The sequence below is a fragment of the Pseudophryne corroboree genome, chromosome 2 (assembly GCF_028390025.1).
Source record: "Pseudophryne corroboree isolate aPseCor3 chromosome 2, aPseCor3.hap2, whole genome shotgun sequence".
Lineage (NCBI taxonomy): Eukaryota > Metazoa > Chordata > Amphibia > Anura > Myobatrachidae > Pseudophryne > Pseudophryne corroboree.
The window spans coordinates 18943237-18960157 of record NC_086445.1 but is presented as its reverse complement, the minus strand read 5'-3'; the positions used below and the strand labels follow the sequence as shown (position 1 = coordinate 18960157).

At 49.0% G+C, this 16921-nt stretch overlaps 1 protein-coding gene across 2 annotated transcripts; it reads right to left on the bottom strand.

Moving 5' to 3' along the window:
- Positions 1–1307: 1307 nt before the first annotated feature.
- On the bottom strand, positions 1308–16734 carry RNF121 (ring finger protein 121). Of its 2 annotated transcripts, none has more exons than XM_063950879.1 (9): positions 16523–16734; positions 12611–12651; positions 12135–12276; positions 10128–10282; positions 8906–9013; positions 7232–7352; positions 5742–5875; positions 5006–5107; positions 1308–3014 (listed from the first exon to the last, which is right to left on the bottom strand). In XM_063950879.1, exons 1-9 carry the CDS (start codon positions 16592–16594, stop codon positions 2894–2896), a joined length of 996 nt encoding a protein of 331 aa, XP_063806949.1. In that variant the 5' UTR covers positions 16595–16734; the 3' UTR covers positions 1308–2893. The 2 variants fall into 2 exon arrangements, with proteins under 2 accessions (XP_063806949.1, XP_063806950.1); XM_063950880.1 differs by having other exon boundaries at positions 12611–12648.
- Between the last annotated feature and the right edge of the window lie 187 nt (positions 16735–16921).

Below are 16921 nucleotides of genomic sequence, written 5' to 3'. Positions count from 1 at the left end.
GCCCCCTATTTCGGCGGGCTTTCCTCCCGTAGATTTAGATGACTGGCATGGGTTAAATACATACATATAGCCTTAATGGCTATATGTGATGTATTCTTTTGCCATAAGGTATTAAAATATTGCTGCCCAGGGCGCCCCCAGCAGCGCCCTGCACCCTCCGTGACCGCTTGGTGTGAAGTGTGTGACAACAATGGCGCACAGCTGCAGTGCTGTGCGCTACCTTCATGAAGACTGAAGAGCCTTCTGCCGCCTGTTTCCGGACCTTCAATCTTCAGCATCTGTAAGGGGGGTCGGCGGCGCGGCTCCGGGACGAACCCCAGGGTGAGACCTGTGTTCCGACTCCCTCTGGAGCTAATGGTGTCCAGTAGCCTAAGAATCCAATCCATCCTGCACGCAGGTGAGTTGAAATTCTCTCCCCTAAGTCCCTCGATGCAGTGAGCCTGTTGCCAGCAGGACTCACTGAAAATAAAAAACCTAAAAAACTTTTCTAAGCAGCTCTTTAAGAGAGCCACCTAGATTGCACCCTGCTCGGACGGGCACAAAAACCTAACTGAGGCTTGGAGGAGGGTCATAGGGGGAGGAGCCAGTACACACCACCTAATCCTAAAGCTTTATTTTTGTGCCCTGTCTCCTGCGGAGCCGCTATTCCCCATGGTCCTGACGGAGTCCCCAGCATCCACTTAGGACGTTAGAGAAATAATAATTCTTCAGAGAAAACCCAAGAGTGACCAGCTCCCTCTGGGCACAAAACAAAGACTGGCTTGGAGGGGGGACATAGTAGGGGAGGAGCTAGCCACAGTGTTTGAGTTTTAAAGTGCCAGCTCCCAGTTACTGCCTATTTCCCCGTTGTAACTGCGCTCCAGTGACCCCTAGTAGATTAAGGAGAAATAATTTGTAATTCATGAACTACGGGTGTAGAAAGCCCCGGGGTACATGTGTTTTCTAGTCTAAAGCATGTTTGGATTATTTTTACAGATAGTATCTTACAACTTTCTAAAGTCCCTTTACAGTTTCATTGAGTGCTTGAACCAAAAGCCATCTCCTGCACTGATGGGCAGTGCTAAGTCTGAAACCATATGCATGTAAGAGAACGCCCCATCCGGGGGAAAGTAGTAACTTGCTCCTGTGTGAACTGCATTTCCTGGAAATGCCTTCCTCTGAATAGGGGGTCAATTATATGTAGTACAGTGACCTTTTTGCCTACATTACAAAATGTATTGTGTTCTGCTTGCAGACATGAGGCCACACGAGCATTTCTAGGAGAATATCTCAGCAGGTGACAAGAAAGGACACGAGAGACACAGGACTGGAAACCATCAGTACCCAAAGAATTTTATTACAGGTTTTATTTTCTTGAGGCCTTCTGCGTGGCGTGGAGACAACCGCACACGGGTGCAGGATTACTTCTGCGTTCACTTTACAGCTGGAAACATCTCTGTTATGGTGCCGTAAATGCAGTATAAATACCTGAACCTTCACGCACGGAAGCTAAACATAAATAAGTGACTTCACATTTGTCCTCCTGTAGATGACACAATGGCGTTCTGATAATCCCAGGCGATGAAACACTGAAAGAACCTCCAGAACCTAACACTGTCTAAGAGACCGGATGACGGACACAATAACAGGGTCTGCTAGGACCATTGTTACGCTACATAACTTCCTCAGTTTCCATCTAGCTTGTTCTGTACACACTGGAGGAATAAATTAAAAAGGTGCATAGGTGGGAATAACAAAAATTTACATTTTATAAAGGAAACCAAAAACCTGTACCTGGGGCCAATGAAAAATCTGCATTCGCAACCTTAGTTAGAGAGGTGATAAATGCATTATCCATTGCCATTAATGAGGCACCGGTCTGAACTAGGCCCCAGCAAGTCCAATCAGTATGAAGTGAAGCAACATGGAAGGTTCCTTACTGAACTTACAAACGTACGTTTCTGCCACCTCCACTGTAAAACGCACGTTTCTGCCACCTCCACTGTAAAACGCACGTTTCTGCCATCTTCTCTATCAGAGCTCTGTGCACTGCACTATGGACAAGGCCAGGAAAATTGGGAGTGGTTTATTAAGTGGTAAATCTTATGTATCTTGTCCACAGAGCACATTACTACAAAGGGGGCCAAGATGTGCAAATGTTAGCTGCATACACAGCGCTGTAGAAAATGAGGAGTCAGACCCTCTGCAGTCTCTTGGTTATTAAAATAAACGTGGTAAAAGTTAAACCATATCAGGACAATTAAAAAAAGGCAAAACCTGCCTGTGACCACTTCCCTGATGATAAAGTTAGGTTGGTCCTTGGCAAACCTTATAATTCCCCAAATATAGGAAACTGGTACATAGAGCAGCAAGTAAGGCCGTTCCACGGACCCAGATATAGCACTATATGCTCGCAACGGAAACAAAGACACATAACTCCATGTACAACAGACAGCATAAATCCAACTCCGATGTGCAAAAGCGAAACGCGCAGCTGCATCTTCTGTGTCCGATACTCTGGGTATTACAACGATTTAACAAGCGCTTGGTCAACAAGTGACTTGCTGTATGTGACCCCTCTTCTCAGGTCTTTGGGAGTGTAGGAGACACCTAATGAGCCTTTGGTGCTGGAAGGCTAACGCATTTCAGCACTAGAGATAAAAACTAAAAATACACAAATGCATGTAGTGCCAAAAATGGAAAAAAAAAATATTATTATAGACAATGTTGTAATAAATAATACAACAAAAATTCTCCAGTGAAGGTTGCTGATAACACTTTGGAGGAGAGAGCCCAAGCAGCTCCAGATTCCAATAGCAAAACTCCAGAGAAGGTGTCCACTGACTTGAGCTGCCTTTCCTCTTCCTCTGGGTGGTACGGGAGCCTGGACCTTCTCAGGATTTGGGAGGGGACCTCATTCAAGCCCCAAACAATAGTTGATCCCTTGTACAAGTCCAATGATAACGGGCTGCCATGCAACAAGGTACCGTAGCCAATCCAGAAGCTGCCCATACATGACATGCGGCCTCTCCCAGCTGGATGGGGTAAGTTAAGAATTTCATAAAACACAACCAAGACCTCAAAATAGAAATTATGTTGAAGGGAAGTCGACAGTTCACTTATGTCCCAGGGGCAGACTTAGCAAGATTTTTTACCTTATTGTGTTCTCTCCATGCCACCCCCTTGTCAGTGCAGTGGTCTCTCTGCTCTCTCCACACGCCACCCCCAGTGGTCTCTGAACTTTCCCCACACCACCCACCGGTGCTTTCCCCCACGCCTCCTAGCAGCATCTCTGCATTCTCCCAACGTCACCCCCTTGTCAGTGCAGTGGTCTCTCTGCTCTCTCCACACGCCACCCCCAGTGGTCTCTGAACTTTCCCCACACCACCCACCGGTGCTTTCCCCACGCCTCCTAGCAGCGTCTCTGCATTCTCCCCACGTCACCCCCTTGTCAGTGCAGCTGTCTCTACACTCTCCCCATGCCACCCCGCCATCAGTGCACCTGACTCTGCACTCTTCCCACGTCACCCCGTAAGTTCAGCTCTCTAAGCACTTTACCCAGATCTCTTCTGGGCACACCTCCCCAATGCCACTTCCCTGTCAGTGCCGCTATCACTATACTTTGCCACCTCCTTACCAGTGCAGATCCCCACCTTATTATATTCTTCTGAATTATCAAAGCGCTTTTGCTAGGACACCACTATGAAACCAAATCGGAGTTCCTCACACCTCCATAGCACCCAACTGGAAATTCCCACCACGGTACATAAGCAGGATCTGAAACATCTAGATTTGCTTCACACAATTGGAGAGCAGCAACATTTATAACTAAACCTACGTTCTGTCAGTGTTCTAATACTCTCCTACAGATTGATGTAGTCCCATGCTTGTTCTAATGCTCTGATTCACTACAGGTTGATGTAGTCCCATGCTTGTTCTAATGCTCTGATTCGCTACAGGCTGATGTAGTCCCATGCTTGTTCTAATACTCTGCCTACAGGTTGATGTAGTCCCATGCTTGTTCTAATGCTCTGATTGGCTACAGGTTGATGTAGTCCCATGCTTGTTCTAATGCTCTGATTCACTACAGGTTGATGTAGTCCCATGCTTGTTCTAATGCTCTGATTCGCTACAGGCTGATGTAGTCCCATGCTTGTTCTAATGCTCTGATTGGTTACAGGTTGATGTAGTCCCATGCTTGTTCTAATGCTCCGATTGGCTACAGGTTGATGTAGTCCCATGCTTGTTCTAATGCTTTGATTCGCTACAGGCTGATGTAGTCCCATGCTTGTTCTGATGCTCTGATTCTCTACAGGCTGATGTCGTCCCATGCTTGTTCTAATGCTCTGATTGGTTACAGGTTGATGTCGTCTCATGCTTGTTCTAATGCTTTGATTCGCTACAGGCTGATGTAGTCCCATGCTTGTTCTAATGCCGATTGCCTACAGCTTGATGTATTCCCATGCTTGTTCTAATGCTCTGATTGGCTATTGGTAGTTCTAGTCCCATGACTGTTCTAATGCTGATTGGCTATGGGTAGTTCTAGTTCCATGACTGCTCTAATGCTGATTTAGTCCCTTAACTACTCTAATGCTGACTGGCTATGGGTAGTTCTAGTCCCATGACTGCTCTAATGCTGACTGGCTATGGGTAGTTCTAGTCCCATGACTGCTCTAATGCTGATTGGCTATGGATAGCTCTAGTCCCATGACTGCTCTAATGCTGATTGGCTATGGATAGCTCTAGTCCCATGACTGCTCTAATGCTGATTGGCTATGGGTAGTTTTAGTCCCATGACTGCTCTAATGCTGATTGGCTATGGGTAGTTCTAGTCCCATGACTGTTCTAATGCTCTGATTGGCTACAGGTTGGTCTAGCTGTGTGAATGCTCTAATTGGCTACGGTTTGGACCAACCCTATGAATGATCTAAGGTTCCCATCCCAGTGAAACACAGCACAAAGGGAAGATCTGTACAGGGTGCATCACATATAGGAGGAGATAACTGCTAAAACGTCATTAGGATACGGGTTGCTGAACATCCTCTTCAGGTCTACTTTCTCCTTGCAGTACGGACACGTCTGCTTCTTCCCGACAATGCACCATCCTCGGATACAGAACTCATGGAAACTGCGGAGGAAAGCTGTTAAGGCAAATATCTACAGAAAGGTCTGATTGGTAAACGCAGAAGGCCGGTGTACTGGATGGAAGGACAATGTATAGATTATTCTATAGGCAGGAAGCGAGTGACACCTGCCACATGCCTGGACACGGAGCTTTAATGTCCAAGCCAACTTACACAGATGAGGATTCCTTCCTTCCCCCACCGAAATAAATGTTACAGTGAAACGCCAGGAATGTGGCATCATATAGGCAAAAACGCTATAGCTTCTGGGAACACTCATAGCAAATGTGTCACAGGGACCGCAGCCCCGAAATCTTACCCCAGGCTATAACCCATTACCCGCCCTGGCAACCTTCTTCCATTATTCTCCCCATTGGGATATGTCATTTTGAACATGACTTCCTGAAGCCGCTCCCCTTGTGTGTGGAGTTTGTATGTGTCCCCTAGTGTTTGCATGGGGTGCCCCTAGTTATACACGTGCCTGTAAGTGAATTGGCTGCTGACAATAGTAGCATGACTGTGTGTGCGGCAGGGAATATAAACTGTGAGCCCCATGGTGCAGGGGCGGATGTGCCAGCGCCATGTGACTAAACGGCAATACAATGCGCGCACTGCTTGTATAGAGCGCGATAAGGATACACATGGTTGCAGGACAGCCTGTAGGTGTTTTCTATGATTCCCTCCTCATTGACATCCACGAAGATGGGCTGTCCGCACACGGCGCACACGCTGTCGGAGAGATGCTTTGTGGGCATGCCGGACGCACTGTAAAACTGAGTAGAGAGATTTTATATTACTGATTCCAATTCATCTGTTCCTATTCCCTCCCGCCACGGCGTGAAACGTGTCTCTGCAGCAGTACATACAAGCCTCTGCAGGAGAGGTCACACGTGTCAGGGAGAAGGGGACAGTGAAAGTTGTCTGAAGGGGCCAGAGGGGGGCGGGAGGAGAGGGTCATTACTGTGGTATTCAGTCAGTGTTATATCCTGTAGAGCACAGGTTCTCAAACTCAGTCCTCAGGACCCCACACGGTCCATGTTTTGCAGGTCACCTGTAGATTTTTAAAATGTGCCAGTTGGTGATACACAGTGCAGCTGCTGGGTGACATGGAAAACGTGAACCGTGTGGGGTCCTGAGGACCGAGTTTGAGAACCACTGCTGTAGAGTATGGTTTCTGGATCTTGTATACCTTCACTATCGCTCGTACAGCACCCTGCATCCAGCCCAAGTGCCCCACATGCTGCAGAGTAGGTGATCGCTGTGCTTTACTACAAGTGTAGCATCACACCCGCTCACTGTGCCCTCATTCGGGTCCGGTACTTTTGCATCAGTGATTGACAGTCTGATGGCGACGGCCTCAGTTTGCGGAAACAGGGGAGGGAAGAATCCAGGATCTCCTGACCTCTTACACGGATGGGGACAACCACACGGATGGTACTGCAGGCTGACCGATGGTGACTGAGCGATCCGATGACTGAGCTCTGATCACTACTGAAGCAGGGGGTGTCTGCTTCTAATAGACATTTACATACAGAGCTATTACTGCTGCTTCTAATACAGTAATATTAGTTCAGCTGCAGCGTCCACTTCTCACTGCAAAATGATATTCAATGGGGGGGGGGGGGATCAATTGTTTCTTGTGCCAGCTGACACCTGACAAAGCAATTCCATTGTTGCTTTGATTGGGCACAGCCATCGGCGCAGACATTTCTTCTCGCAGCCCCTTGTGCTGGCAAGAAGATATGTGCAAAAAAGTGACCCTTCTGACGGCACTTTTTGTGTCACTCCCAGAACTTTAGTCGTGTTTAGCAGTTTTATGCGGGTAAACCTGGCACTTCTGGGTGCGATTGGCGAGATAAGAAAAAACAATTGAATAGCGCCCACTTTAGACAGGAGATCAGGCATGCATAAACAATTGAATCCCCCCCTCTGTGTCTTATGAGAGCCCATATGTACACACACACACACACAAATACGCCCACAGATACAAGTTTGGGATTTCACTTTTGTTTCACAGAGGCAGTACGTAGCGAGACACAATCACGGCAGTACGCAGAAGCCGCCACCTGCGCCACATACAGAACACGTTCCGTCACAGCTGCCTGCCGTGTATGAGGAAACGTACTTACACCTATCGTGGACGCCATGTAATCAGCGCACATCTCCGCAAAGTCCCGCCCGAGCACTCCATAATACAGTCCGTAGAAGAGAAGGGAGATGCCGAAGTCCATGGCGTCTTCTGGCTTTATTCTGTGAGGAAGAGGTGATGTCATGGTCACATGATAGGGTAATATGGGCGCATGCACTGTGGACACTTTCTGGCTTCTCATCAGTGATAATAATACACTATATATGTGAGGCTCATAAACTACTTTATGTGAATAGACACTGACCCTTCCAGCAATTGCTGCTTCGTTAATAGTGATGGGCGGCATCTGCTGGAGACATGGGCGTAATACAGCTGTAGCAAATTAAAGATTCCTCCTATTTCCCCTGGCCACACACATTATATTCTGATTCATCCAACTGTAAGACAGCAGCTGTGGGTGTCATAGTCCAGTGTCTAACGATCTGTCATTCCTAATCTGCTTTCCACATTACAGCACCTATGTGCAGCACGGGGGCGGCTCTCCACCTCCAGCGCCACCTGCTCAGTGCTCCACCTGCAGCGCCACCTGCTCAGTGCTCCACCTGCAGCGCCACCTGCTCAGTGCTCCACCTGCAGCGCCACCTGCTCAGTGCTCCACCTGCAGCGCCACCTGCTCAGTGCTCCACCTGCAGCGCCACCTGCTCAGTGCCCTGTATTCCTACAAAGGAAAGGGGACATTCTACAGACATCTATGGAAGTTATAGTGTTGCGTTAATATGAGGCTCCTGTGCTATAGGAGCATTTGTCTATCCTTAGTCTGTATACAGCAGTGAGGCCACTGGTAAGTAAAGGAGGTCGTATTTATAGATCCCTTTATCTAAAGCATCACGAGGAGTGCGGAGCGTATAAGTTATCCAGCATCTAATGAGAACGCGAGTTATCCAGCGTATAATATGTACATGAGACTTAAACAACGCATAATGTGCACATGTGAGTTATTAAGTGTATAATGTCTTTATGTGACTTATCCGGCATATAATAACGTGTACACCAGAGTTATCCGGCATATAATAACTAGTGATGAGCGGATTCGGTTTTACTCGGTTCTCAAAACCGAATCTTATTGGCTCACTGATGTCACATGTTTTGGCTAGCCAATAAGATTCAGTTTTGCGAACCGAGTAAAACCGAATCCGCTCATCACTAATAATAACGTGTACACCAGAGTTATCCGGCATATAATAACGTGTACACCAGAGTTATCCGGCATATAATAACGTGTACACCAGAGTTATCCGGCATATAATAACGTGTACACCAGAGTTATCCGGCATATAATAACGTGTACACCAGAGTTGTCCGGCATATAATAACGTGTACACCAGAGTTATCCGGCATATAATAACGTGTACACGAGAGTTACCCGGCATATAATAACGTGTACACCAGAGTTGTCCGGCATATAATAACGTGTACACCAGAGTTATCCGGCATATAATAACGTGTACACGAGAGTTACCCGGCGTATATTGTGTACATGAGAGTTATCCAGCGTATAACGTGTACATGAGAGGTATCCGGCGTATAACGTGTACATGAAAGTTATCCGGCGTATAATGTGTACATGAGCGTTATCCGGCGTATAACGTGTACATGAGAGTTATCCAGATTATAACAATATGTATGTGTGAGTTAATTACAGGTTGTAACTTACCGGAACAATAAATTCAGCCCAAACAGCGTGAACATAACAGCGATGTATCCCACGATGCCGGTGGCGTAGCTCATTTTGTACAGCAAGAGGAACCATTTATACACCAGCCTGCGGAGACACGGACATTACACACACACACACATTCCTCTGCTACCGTCACCACTATCACTGCGCTGTGTACCCGCTGTCCCAACACACAACCCTCAATGCAGGACGTGTACAAATAAACGGGAACACCCGGGTCAACGCGGGGCACCAAGTCTCTGCTTGTGTGTCAGACAACATCCCAGTACAGTCAGGGTCTTGTCCTGGGTTCCTGTAATCATGGTTGCACGGGTGACAGTAATGAGTGGTCGCGTCAGCTCGCTGATGTCTCACAAACAAACTGTGTCCATGGCGCCGTCCGCAGGGAACGCAGACACCGCAATCTCCAGCGCGACAGACTGGGAAGCCTAGCATAGGATAAGGGGCAGGATTGGATATAAGCACATACTCCAGGAACGTGGCATCCGTGCAGTAATTGTAAGAGCAACTGATCCTAATCAAACCTCTCATTTCCAACTTCTGGCGCGAGCAGCCGCTATGATGAAAGCAGCCTGCACAGAGCCGGATATTAATAGTCAGGCACAGGTTATAAGCCGCTCATCACTCCCTGCAAGGCACGTCTCAGAGGTCAGTGGTGCATACAGGGACCAGTGCAGAAAGGGCACAGAGGAGTGTAGGACTAAGGAGATCTACAGCACGGATTACGATTCCAGCAGTGGTGCCTGATGTTCCATAGGGTAAGGGGAATGTTCCTGTGTTCCTGACACAGTGAGTTATTTCCTTAGAAGGCAAGGGCAATTACAAAGAGAAAACCCAATAGTACATAGTGACATCCCCACCCCCAGGCTGGGGCAGCTCTATCCCGAGAAGGGCAACTTCCAAAATGACAATGCCCTACCCATAGAGCCCGTGCGGTCGCCCAATTGTCAGAGGAACAAGTGTCATGAGTTATAGGTGTCACCGAATCTCAACCAAACCCAGCATATATGACGGATGTCCGCATTTTCCAGCATCAGTCAGGTGACAGACGAGCGCCGGTCCCGCCTCATTAGCCGGCACAATGCCACGGTGCATACAGGTGGCACGTTTGCCCAACACCCTATTAATGGACTTTATATGTATGTTTGCCCACTACCTTGCACGAACAAGTGATCTGAAGAGACCCTGTAGCACTCACCTGGGGGTGGTCTGTTCCAGCGGCTTCCGAGTAGCCCTAAAGGTAATAAAGGCGGTGACCAGCGAGAAGAGCACCCAGATCCCCAGGAACCGCCACCAGTGCAGCTTCACCGTGAAGTACACAGGAACGATCCACATCTGGAACAGAGTCACCATCTGCAGGAACAGAAGAGAGGGTTACCGGGCATTGCTCCTGCTCTCACTATTCCAGTCTCTCCTTTATATGCCGGAACGTCCTTCTGTTTCAGGCTCTAATTAGCTTGTTTCCCAATGGACGTCATCTCCCCTCTCTAATAGAGGCGTGTCTCAGGACAGCACTCCAACAGTAAGGGAGCCAGGAGAGACTAGACCCAGACACCCAGAACACACTTTCCCTGGATCTCCCTCACAATCCTGAGCTCTGTAACCGCTGCACTCTGATGGGTAGACGCAATGAGCTGCGAGGCTCTGCACGATATCAGACGGAGCGATGTCCGGGTAGAAAGGCTTTACTTCTCTTTTCCTGCTTCCCACGGAAACGTGAGCACAAATAAGGAACGTCTCACCGGACTATCTGAGGTTACCCTGTAATACCCGGATCTGTGCACAGTGGAACCTCACCGCAAATGGGCTCTGTCCCTAATAGTCATTGTACAGCTGCATGGATCATGTAACCAGCATGTTATTACAGCCTATCAGGGACACCGTAATACCCGGATCTATGCACAGTGGAGCATCATCGCTAATGGGCTCTGTCCCTAATAGTCATTCTACAGCTGCATGGCTCATGTAACAGACGTGCTTATTACAGCCTATCAGGGACACCGTAATACCCGGATCTATGCACAGTGGAGCATCATCGCTAATGGGCTCTGTCCCTAATAGTCATTCTACAGCTGCATGGCTCATGTAACAGACGTGCTTATTACAGCCTATCAGGGACACCGTAATATCCGGATCTGTGCACAGTGGAGCATCATCGCTAATGGGCTCTGTCCCTAGTCATTCTACAGCTGCATGGCTCATGTAACCAACATGTTATTACAGCCTATCAGGGACACCGTAATACCCAGATCTATGCACAGTGGAGCATCATCGCTAATGGGCTCTGTCCCTAGTCATTCTACAGCTGCATGGCTCATGTAACCGACGTGCTTATTACAGCCTATCAGGGACACCATAAAGACTCACAGGGGGAAATTCAAATGTTTGAAAAGTCGGTTTGGTGTCTGTCTATTAGATAAGAAAAAACAGACTCCCAACTGACTTTTCAAACATTTGAATTCCCTCCTTAGTGCTACTTCTTTACTAATTAATATTACTCAATTAATTTTACCCTCGTTCCACTGATCTCTATTCCGCTCACATTACGGATGTTTCCCGAGTGTCACAGCCCCTCTGCCCAATCTCACTGCACATCTGATGTCTGGGCGCTCAGTATCAAGAAAGCAGTGGTACTGTGACACTTGTCATCGCACAGCAGGGGCACCAGTCTAACGAGACCCGAGTGGTTCTCTAGATAACACAGTTGGGGCCCTTTAGCAGTTCCTGTGACAGGGGTGATGAAGGTCTACATCAGTGTTTTTCAACCACTGTGCCGTGACACACTAGCGTGCCCTGAGCAGTCTCCAGGTGTGCTGCCATAGAAGCAGAGCCAGGCCATCAGTGTTTTCCGCTACGGAGGCCCTGGAACGATCAATACTGGTGGGTTTAGTGGTTGCAGAGCCAGTTCTAATTTTGGGCCCGGGCAGTGTTGGGCTCTTGTGGCTTTCTCAGATGTGGCTCAGGTGTTACCTATGGAGAAGCTGCACCATGACATCCTAGGACACGCAACTGCACCATGCATCACCATTATATGCGAGTGTGCCTTGGCAATATTTTGATCTTGTTTAGTGTGCCGCAAGTTGTGAAAGGCTGAAAATCTCTGATATAGATGGAGCCATGTTTAGGTGTCTGAGCGGTCAGCGCAGTACGTCTACGTAGCAGTACAATGCTGATGACGCAATAGATGCGGGCGTGGAGTGCTTACGTTGTAGGAGCGCGGATGTCTCTGCTTCCACTGCACCAGCAGCAGTTGTGCCACCACCAGAGTGGCGATGAGGATCAGCACCATCTCCGCGTGCATGGCTTCGTGGCCTTTGTGCTTGGCGTGCATCTGGGCGTGTTCCACCCTGAAATCAGACGGACGTAATGAGAACAGAAGGAACTAAGACACTACAGCCGCTGAGAGACCAGGCATCCTAGTGTTCATTCTAGCACCCTGCACCTTTCAAAACCCGTGCAATTCCTCTTTCCTGCCAGGGGTGTCGCTCTCTGCTGTGGTGCTTCTAGCACACTCTGATCTGTTACTCAGGGCTGTGATACAGACCAGAGTGTGCTGAGAAGGACCAGAGCAGAGAGTGACACCCCAGGCAGGAAAGAGGAACTACACAAGATTTGAAAGGTGCAGGGTGCTAGAATGAACACTAGGATCCCGTCTCTATTCCTGGTAGGTAGTGCACTTACCGCCATCGTTCTTCCGGGGCCAGCTCAGACAGATACACCTGCTGGATACAAGAGAAAGGTAAGTATCTCTACACTGGGCACCGGGGATAGATAGATAGATAGAGATAGATAGATAGATAGATATGAGTGCGAGTTGTGTGAAGCAGTGCGATATGGGCTGTAGATTTAAAGCGGCAATTTAAAAATGCGAAGCCTTTTAAACTATTGACGCTTTAAATCTACAGCCGATATTGCGCCACTTCACACAACTCGCACCCTATCACATATACGCACCTAGGTCTCAATGACTACAGAGAACTGACTTTACGCCCCAGCTCCACAGATCACAGCAAACAGATAAGAGGCGTTGAGCCTGGCAATCCTTTCCAATCCTTGTGTACTTTAATACGCTGTGAATGTGCAAAGGATTAAGGGGAACAGCAGCCAAGTTACAGAGCGGCCAGGTCAGAGCTGCTGTACGGGAAACAATGGAGGTTTCCGGGTATTATGAGACTATCCGAATACACCGTGTCTGTCCGTGACCTCACAGGAGGCAGCAGGAGGACAGCGCCCGGTGCTGAAACCTACAGAAGCAGGCCCCTCGCTGCTCACTTTCATAATGCAGAGAATATAACATCTCAGCATCCAACCAGACTTGTGTGTTCTGTGTACAAATCCCAGCTAGCACCTATATACCACGGTGACACAAATTCTACCATCTCTAATTACAGAATGATCGCTCTGATGGCCACACAGCGTACAATACCGCAGTCACTTCAGATCATACGTATACAATGTGGTGTCACAACCGTGTGGAGTTTAGGGTCATATTCATTCCCTGAAAGGTTACAGCTCATTATGCAAGAGGACCACTGCCCAAGATTCTCTTTAGAGCACCGGAGGATTTTATCTGTTCAGAAGATAAAAACTGGGGCATTAATGATATAAAAAAACAAAACCTCCCAATTTCTAGGGAGGAAATAGAGAGATCTCATCTCGGCACTACGACCAATGGGTAGACTGCTCGCAGTATGCTGCGGACACAGAGACTGTGCGGGTCTCTCCCCATATTCCACAGAATGTTAGTAAATAGGGCATGGTATATTTACATTCGCCTAAATACAAGTCCTCACTGGCGACAAGAGGAGAGAGGGCATCGAGTGGAAGATAGAGGACACACGATATACAGAATGGAAGGAGAATAACCTGACTAAACAGCTCAGAACACCCCAGTCCTGTGTGCCCGGGGGAATACGGGACTGAGGAGGCTCCTTCCTGATATACTGGTCGTACCTGTATATTCTACCACTGCACTAAGTAAACCTACAGGAACAGGCAGCACAAGGGAGAGAGGAGAGACTGCAGCCAATTCATAGGCAAACATTACTGGAACTACTGTGTGTAAACACAAAAATACATTTCCTACTGACTATATGAGACGTATGTGCATTAAACATTATGGGGGGAATTCAACTGTTGTTAGCCCTGGCAGCCAGCAGATGGCACCCAACGGAGCTATTCAATTGTAGCTCAGTTCGGAGCCAGCATTTCAACTTGCGCCCCCCATGGGTGGTGAGCTAAAATGCACAAAACGTGACCCATTTGAGCGCTCAAACTGGGCTCAAAAATCAACTGAATTCCCCCCTATAAATGTATACTTAAATAAAACGATATCACAAAATATATCCAAGTGGCATGGAAACGGGAGTGCATGCCTTATTTATCCAGACCAATACATCCACCCCTAGACTACAAATTACTGGCAGTCTCAAGTGGTTTATACCAGTGGGAATGGCCGGCAGTGTACCAGAGTCCAGGTATCATTCAAGCCCGGCTGCTGGAAGAACTGTGAGGTGAAAATTAATATATCCAGGCCGCACGAGGCACAACGTTATGCCCCACTTCAGCAAAGGCAGTAGGGAATACCAACTCAAGACAGAGAAGACAGAATGTATAGGATGCCGCACTGTAACCGGTAAGATAAGGTCCTGACCCGTCACATTACCCGCTGTCACATGCGGAGGTCATTCCCAGACTTGTACTGCCGATTGTGGAACACACTACAGGGCAACCAATCAATAGCGATAACACTATACCTGCATTTTTCAGCATAGGAGTGCGATTCCAGTGCAGGGAGACACGGTCGTGTAACTCATTTCCCTGGAGTTTATACCACATTTCATGTGACTGCGGAGCGGAAAGTTACCAAGCTCAGATCTGCCGTAATGTCTGATCCACCAATGTCTTAAGTGGAACTGTTCTGGTCCCTAATGGTCCTTTATCACAGCTGCACGCTTATTTTTACAGCACGCTTGCATAGTGGTTAGTACTACTACCGCACAGCACCTAGGTCATGAGTTCTATTTGTGGTCATGGAGTTTACAGGTTGTCCCGGAGTTTGCTTGGGTTCCCCCACTACCCTTAGAAACCATACTGACCAGAATGAACCTAAGAGGCGAATGTGATTAGGTTCCCCCCTGAGCGCTGATACCCAGAGACAAGATTTTCCCCACAGCATCAGGCGTTGGGAGGAAATATCACCCCCCTGCATGGTAACGTCATTATTCGGCAGTGCGTTACAGAGAATATATCAGGCAGTCACATCAGTGCCTTACACTCCGTATTCCCTGCCACAGATACACAATAGGGTTACATTTATATCAGCATTACCAGTATGTTATTGTATTGTGTGAGGAAACCCATGCCAGCCGAGGGAGAATATAGACTGCACACACACACACACACACACACACACACACACACACACACACACACACACACAGTGCCTTGGTCAGGAAGTGATCGCTGCAGCATGCGGCTGCTTTCTACAGCAATATATTAATGCGCAGCAGCCCCTACAACAGCTGTAATTGCATCCGAATCTGTAGGAGGGAAGGCTGATCCTAACGTGATGGGGCAGGTTGTGTGTCACTGGGGTGTGATGGGGCAGGGTGTGTATGGGGGGGGGGGGGTACAGCAGTCCTGTCAGTGTGACTGGGGTGTGTATGGGCGGGTACAACAGTTCTGTCAGTGTCACTGGGGTGTGTATGGGGGTTACAGCAGTCCTGTCAGTGTCACTGGGGTGTGTATGGGGGATACAGCAGACCTGTCAGTGTCACTGGGGTGTGTATGGGGGATACAGCAGACCTGTCAGTGTCACTGGGGTGTGATGGGGCAGGGTGCGTATGGGGGGTACAGCAGTCCTGTCAGTGTCACTGGGGTGTGATGGGGCAGTGTGTGTATGGGGGGTACAGCAATCCTGTCAGTGTGATTGGGGTGTGTATGGGGGCTAGAGCAGTCCTGTCAGTGTGACTGGGGTGTGTATGGGGGGGATACAACAGACCTGTCAGTGTTACTGGGGTGTGATGGGGCAGGCTGTGTGTAGGGGGGGTACAGCAGACCTGTCAGTGTCACTGGGGTGTGTATGGGGGGGGTACAGCAGTCCTGTCAGTGTCACTGGGGTGTTATGGGGCAGGGTGTGTATGGGGGAATACAACAGACCTGTCAGTGTCACTGGGGTGTGTATGGGGGGGGGGATACAGCAGTCCTGTCAGTGTCACTGGGGTGTGTTTGGGGGATACAGCAGACCTGTCAGTGTCACTGGGGTGTGTATGGGGGGGGGGGGGGGGGGGGGTGTACAGCAGCCCTGTCAGTGTCACTGGGGTGTGTTTGGGGGATACAGCAGCCCTGTCAGTGTCACTGGGGTGTGTTTGGGGGATACAGCAGACCTGTCAGTGTCACTGGGGTGTGTATGGGGCATACAGCAGTCCTGTCAGTGTCGCTGGGGACAGGGCAGATGTCAGGGTGGGGAGGCCCCTGTGATGGATGCAGGAGGTGCGGGGCCCCAGTGATGATGGGGGTTGGGGGACAGTGTATCTTCCTGTGTATAATCAGCCTCCGCCCCACCAGTCCTCCCTGCCGGTGACATCTCACCTCATCCACCGCCTCCCTGACCCCGGCTCCTCCGGCTCCCACCACTTCTACCTCCAGCACCGCCGCAGCCATCTTGCGCCACGACTGCGAGTTCCGGGAGACACCGACCAATCAGAGCGCGCCTTCCGGCGACCGCCACAGCAAATCAGAGGGCACAGCGTCTGTCACCTGACTCAGCGATCCGTCAGGGATGACGTGTGACCCCGGTGAAGCCGGGAGGCCGCCATGTTTGTACTCCCTGATGTGCCGCTCCCGCTGTGTGATACATTGCGCGTTATTACCCGACCGGGAGCGGGCCGAGGCGGTGTCTCAGTATAAACGGCGGAACGTTCATCGTGTAAACCGGCTCCCCTATGGTCACGTGTTGTTCCCTGAGAGCCACGCCTCTATAGTGGTGTG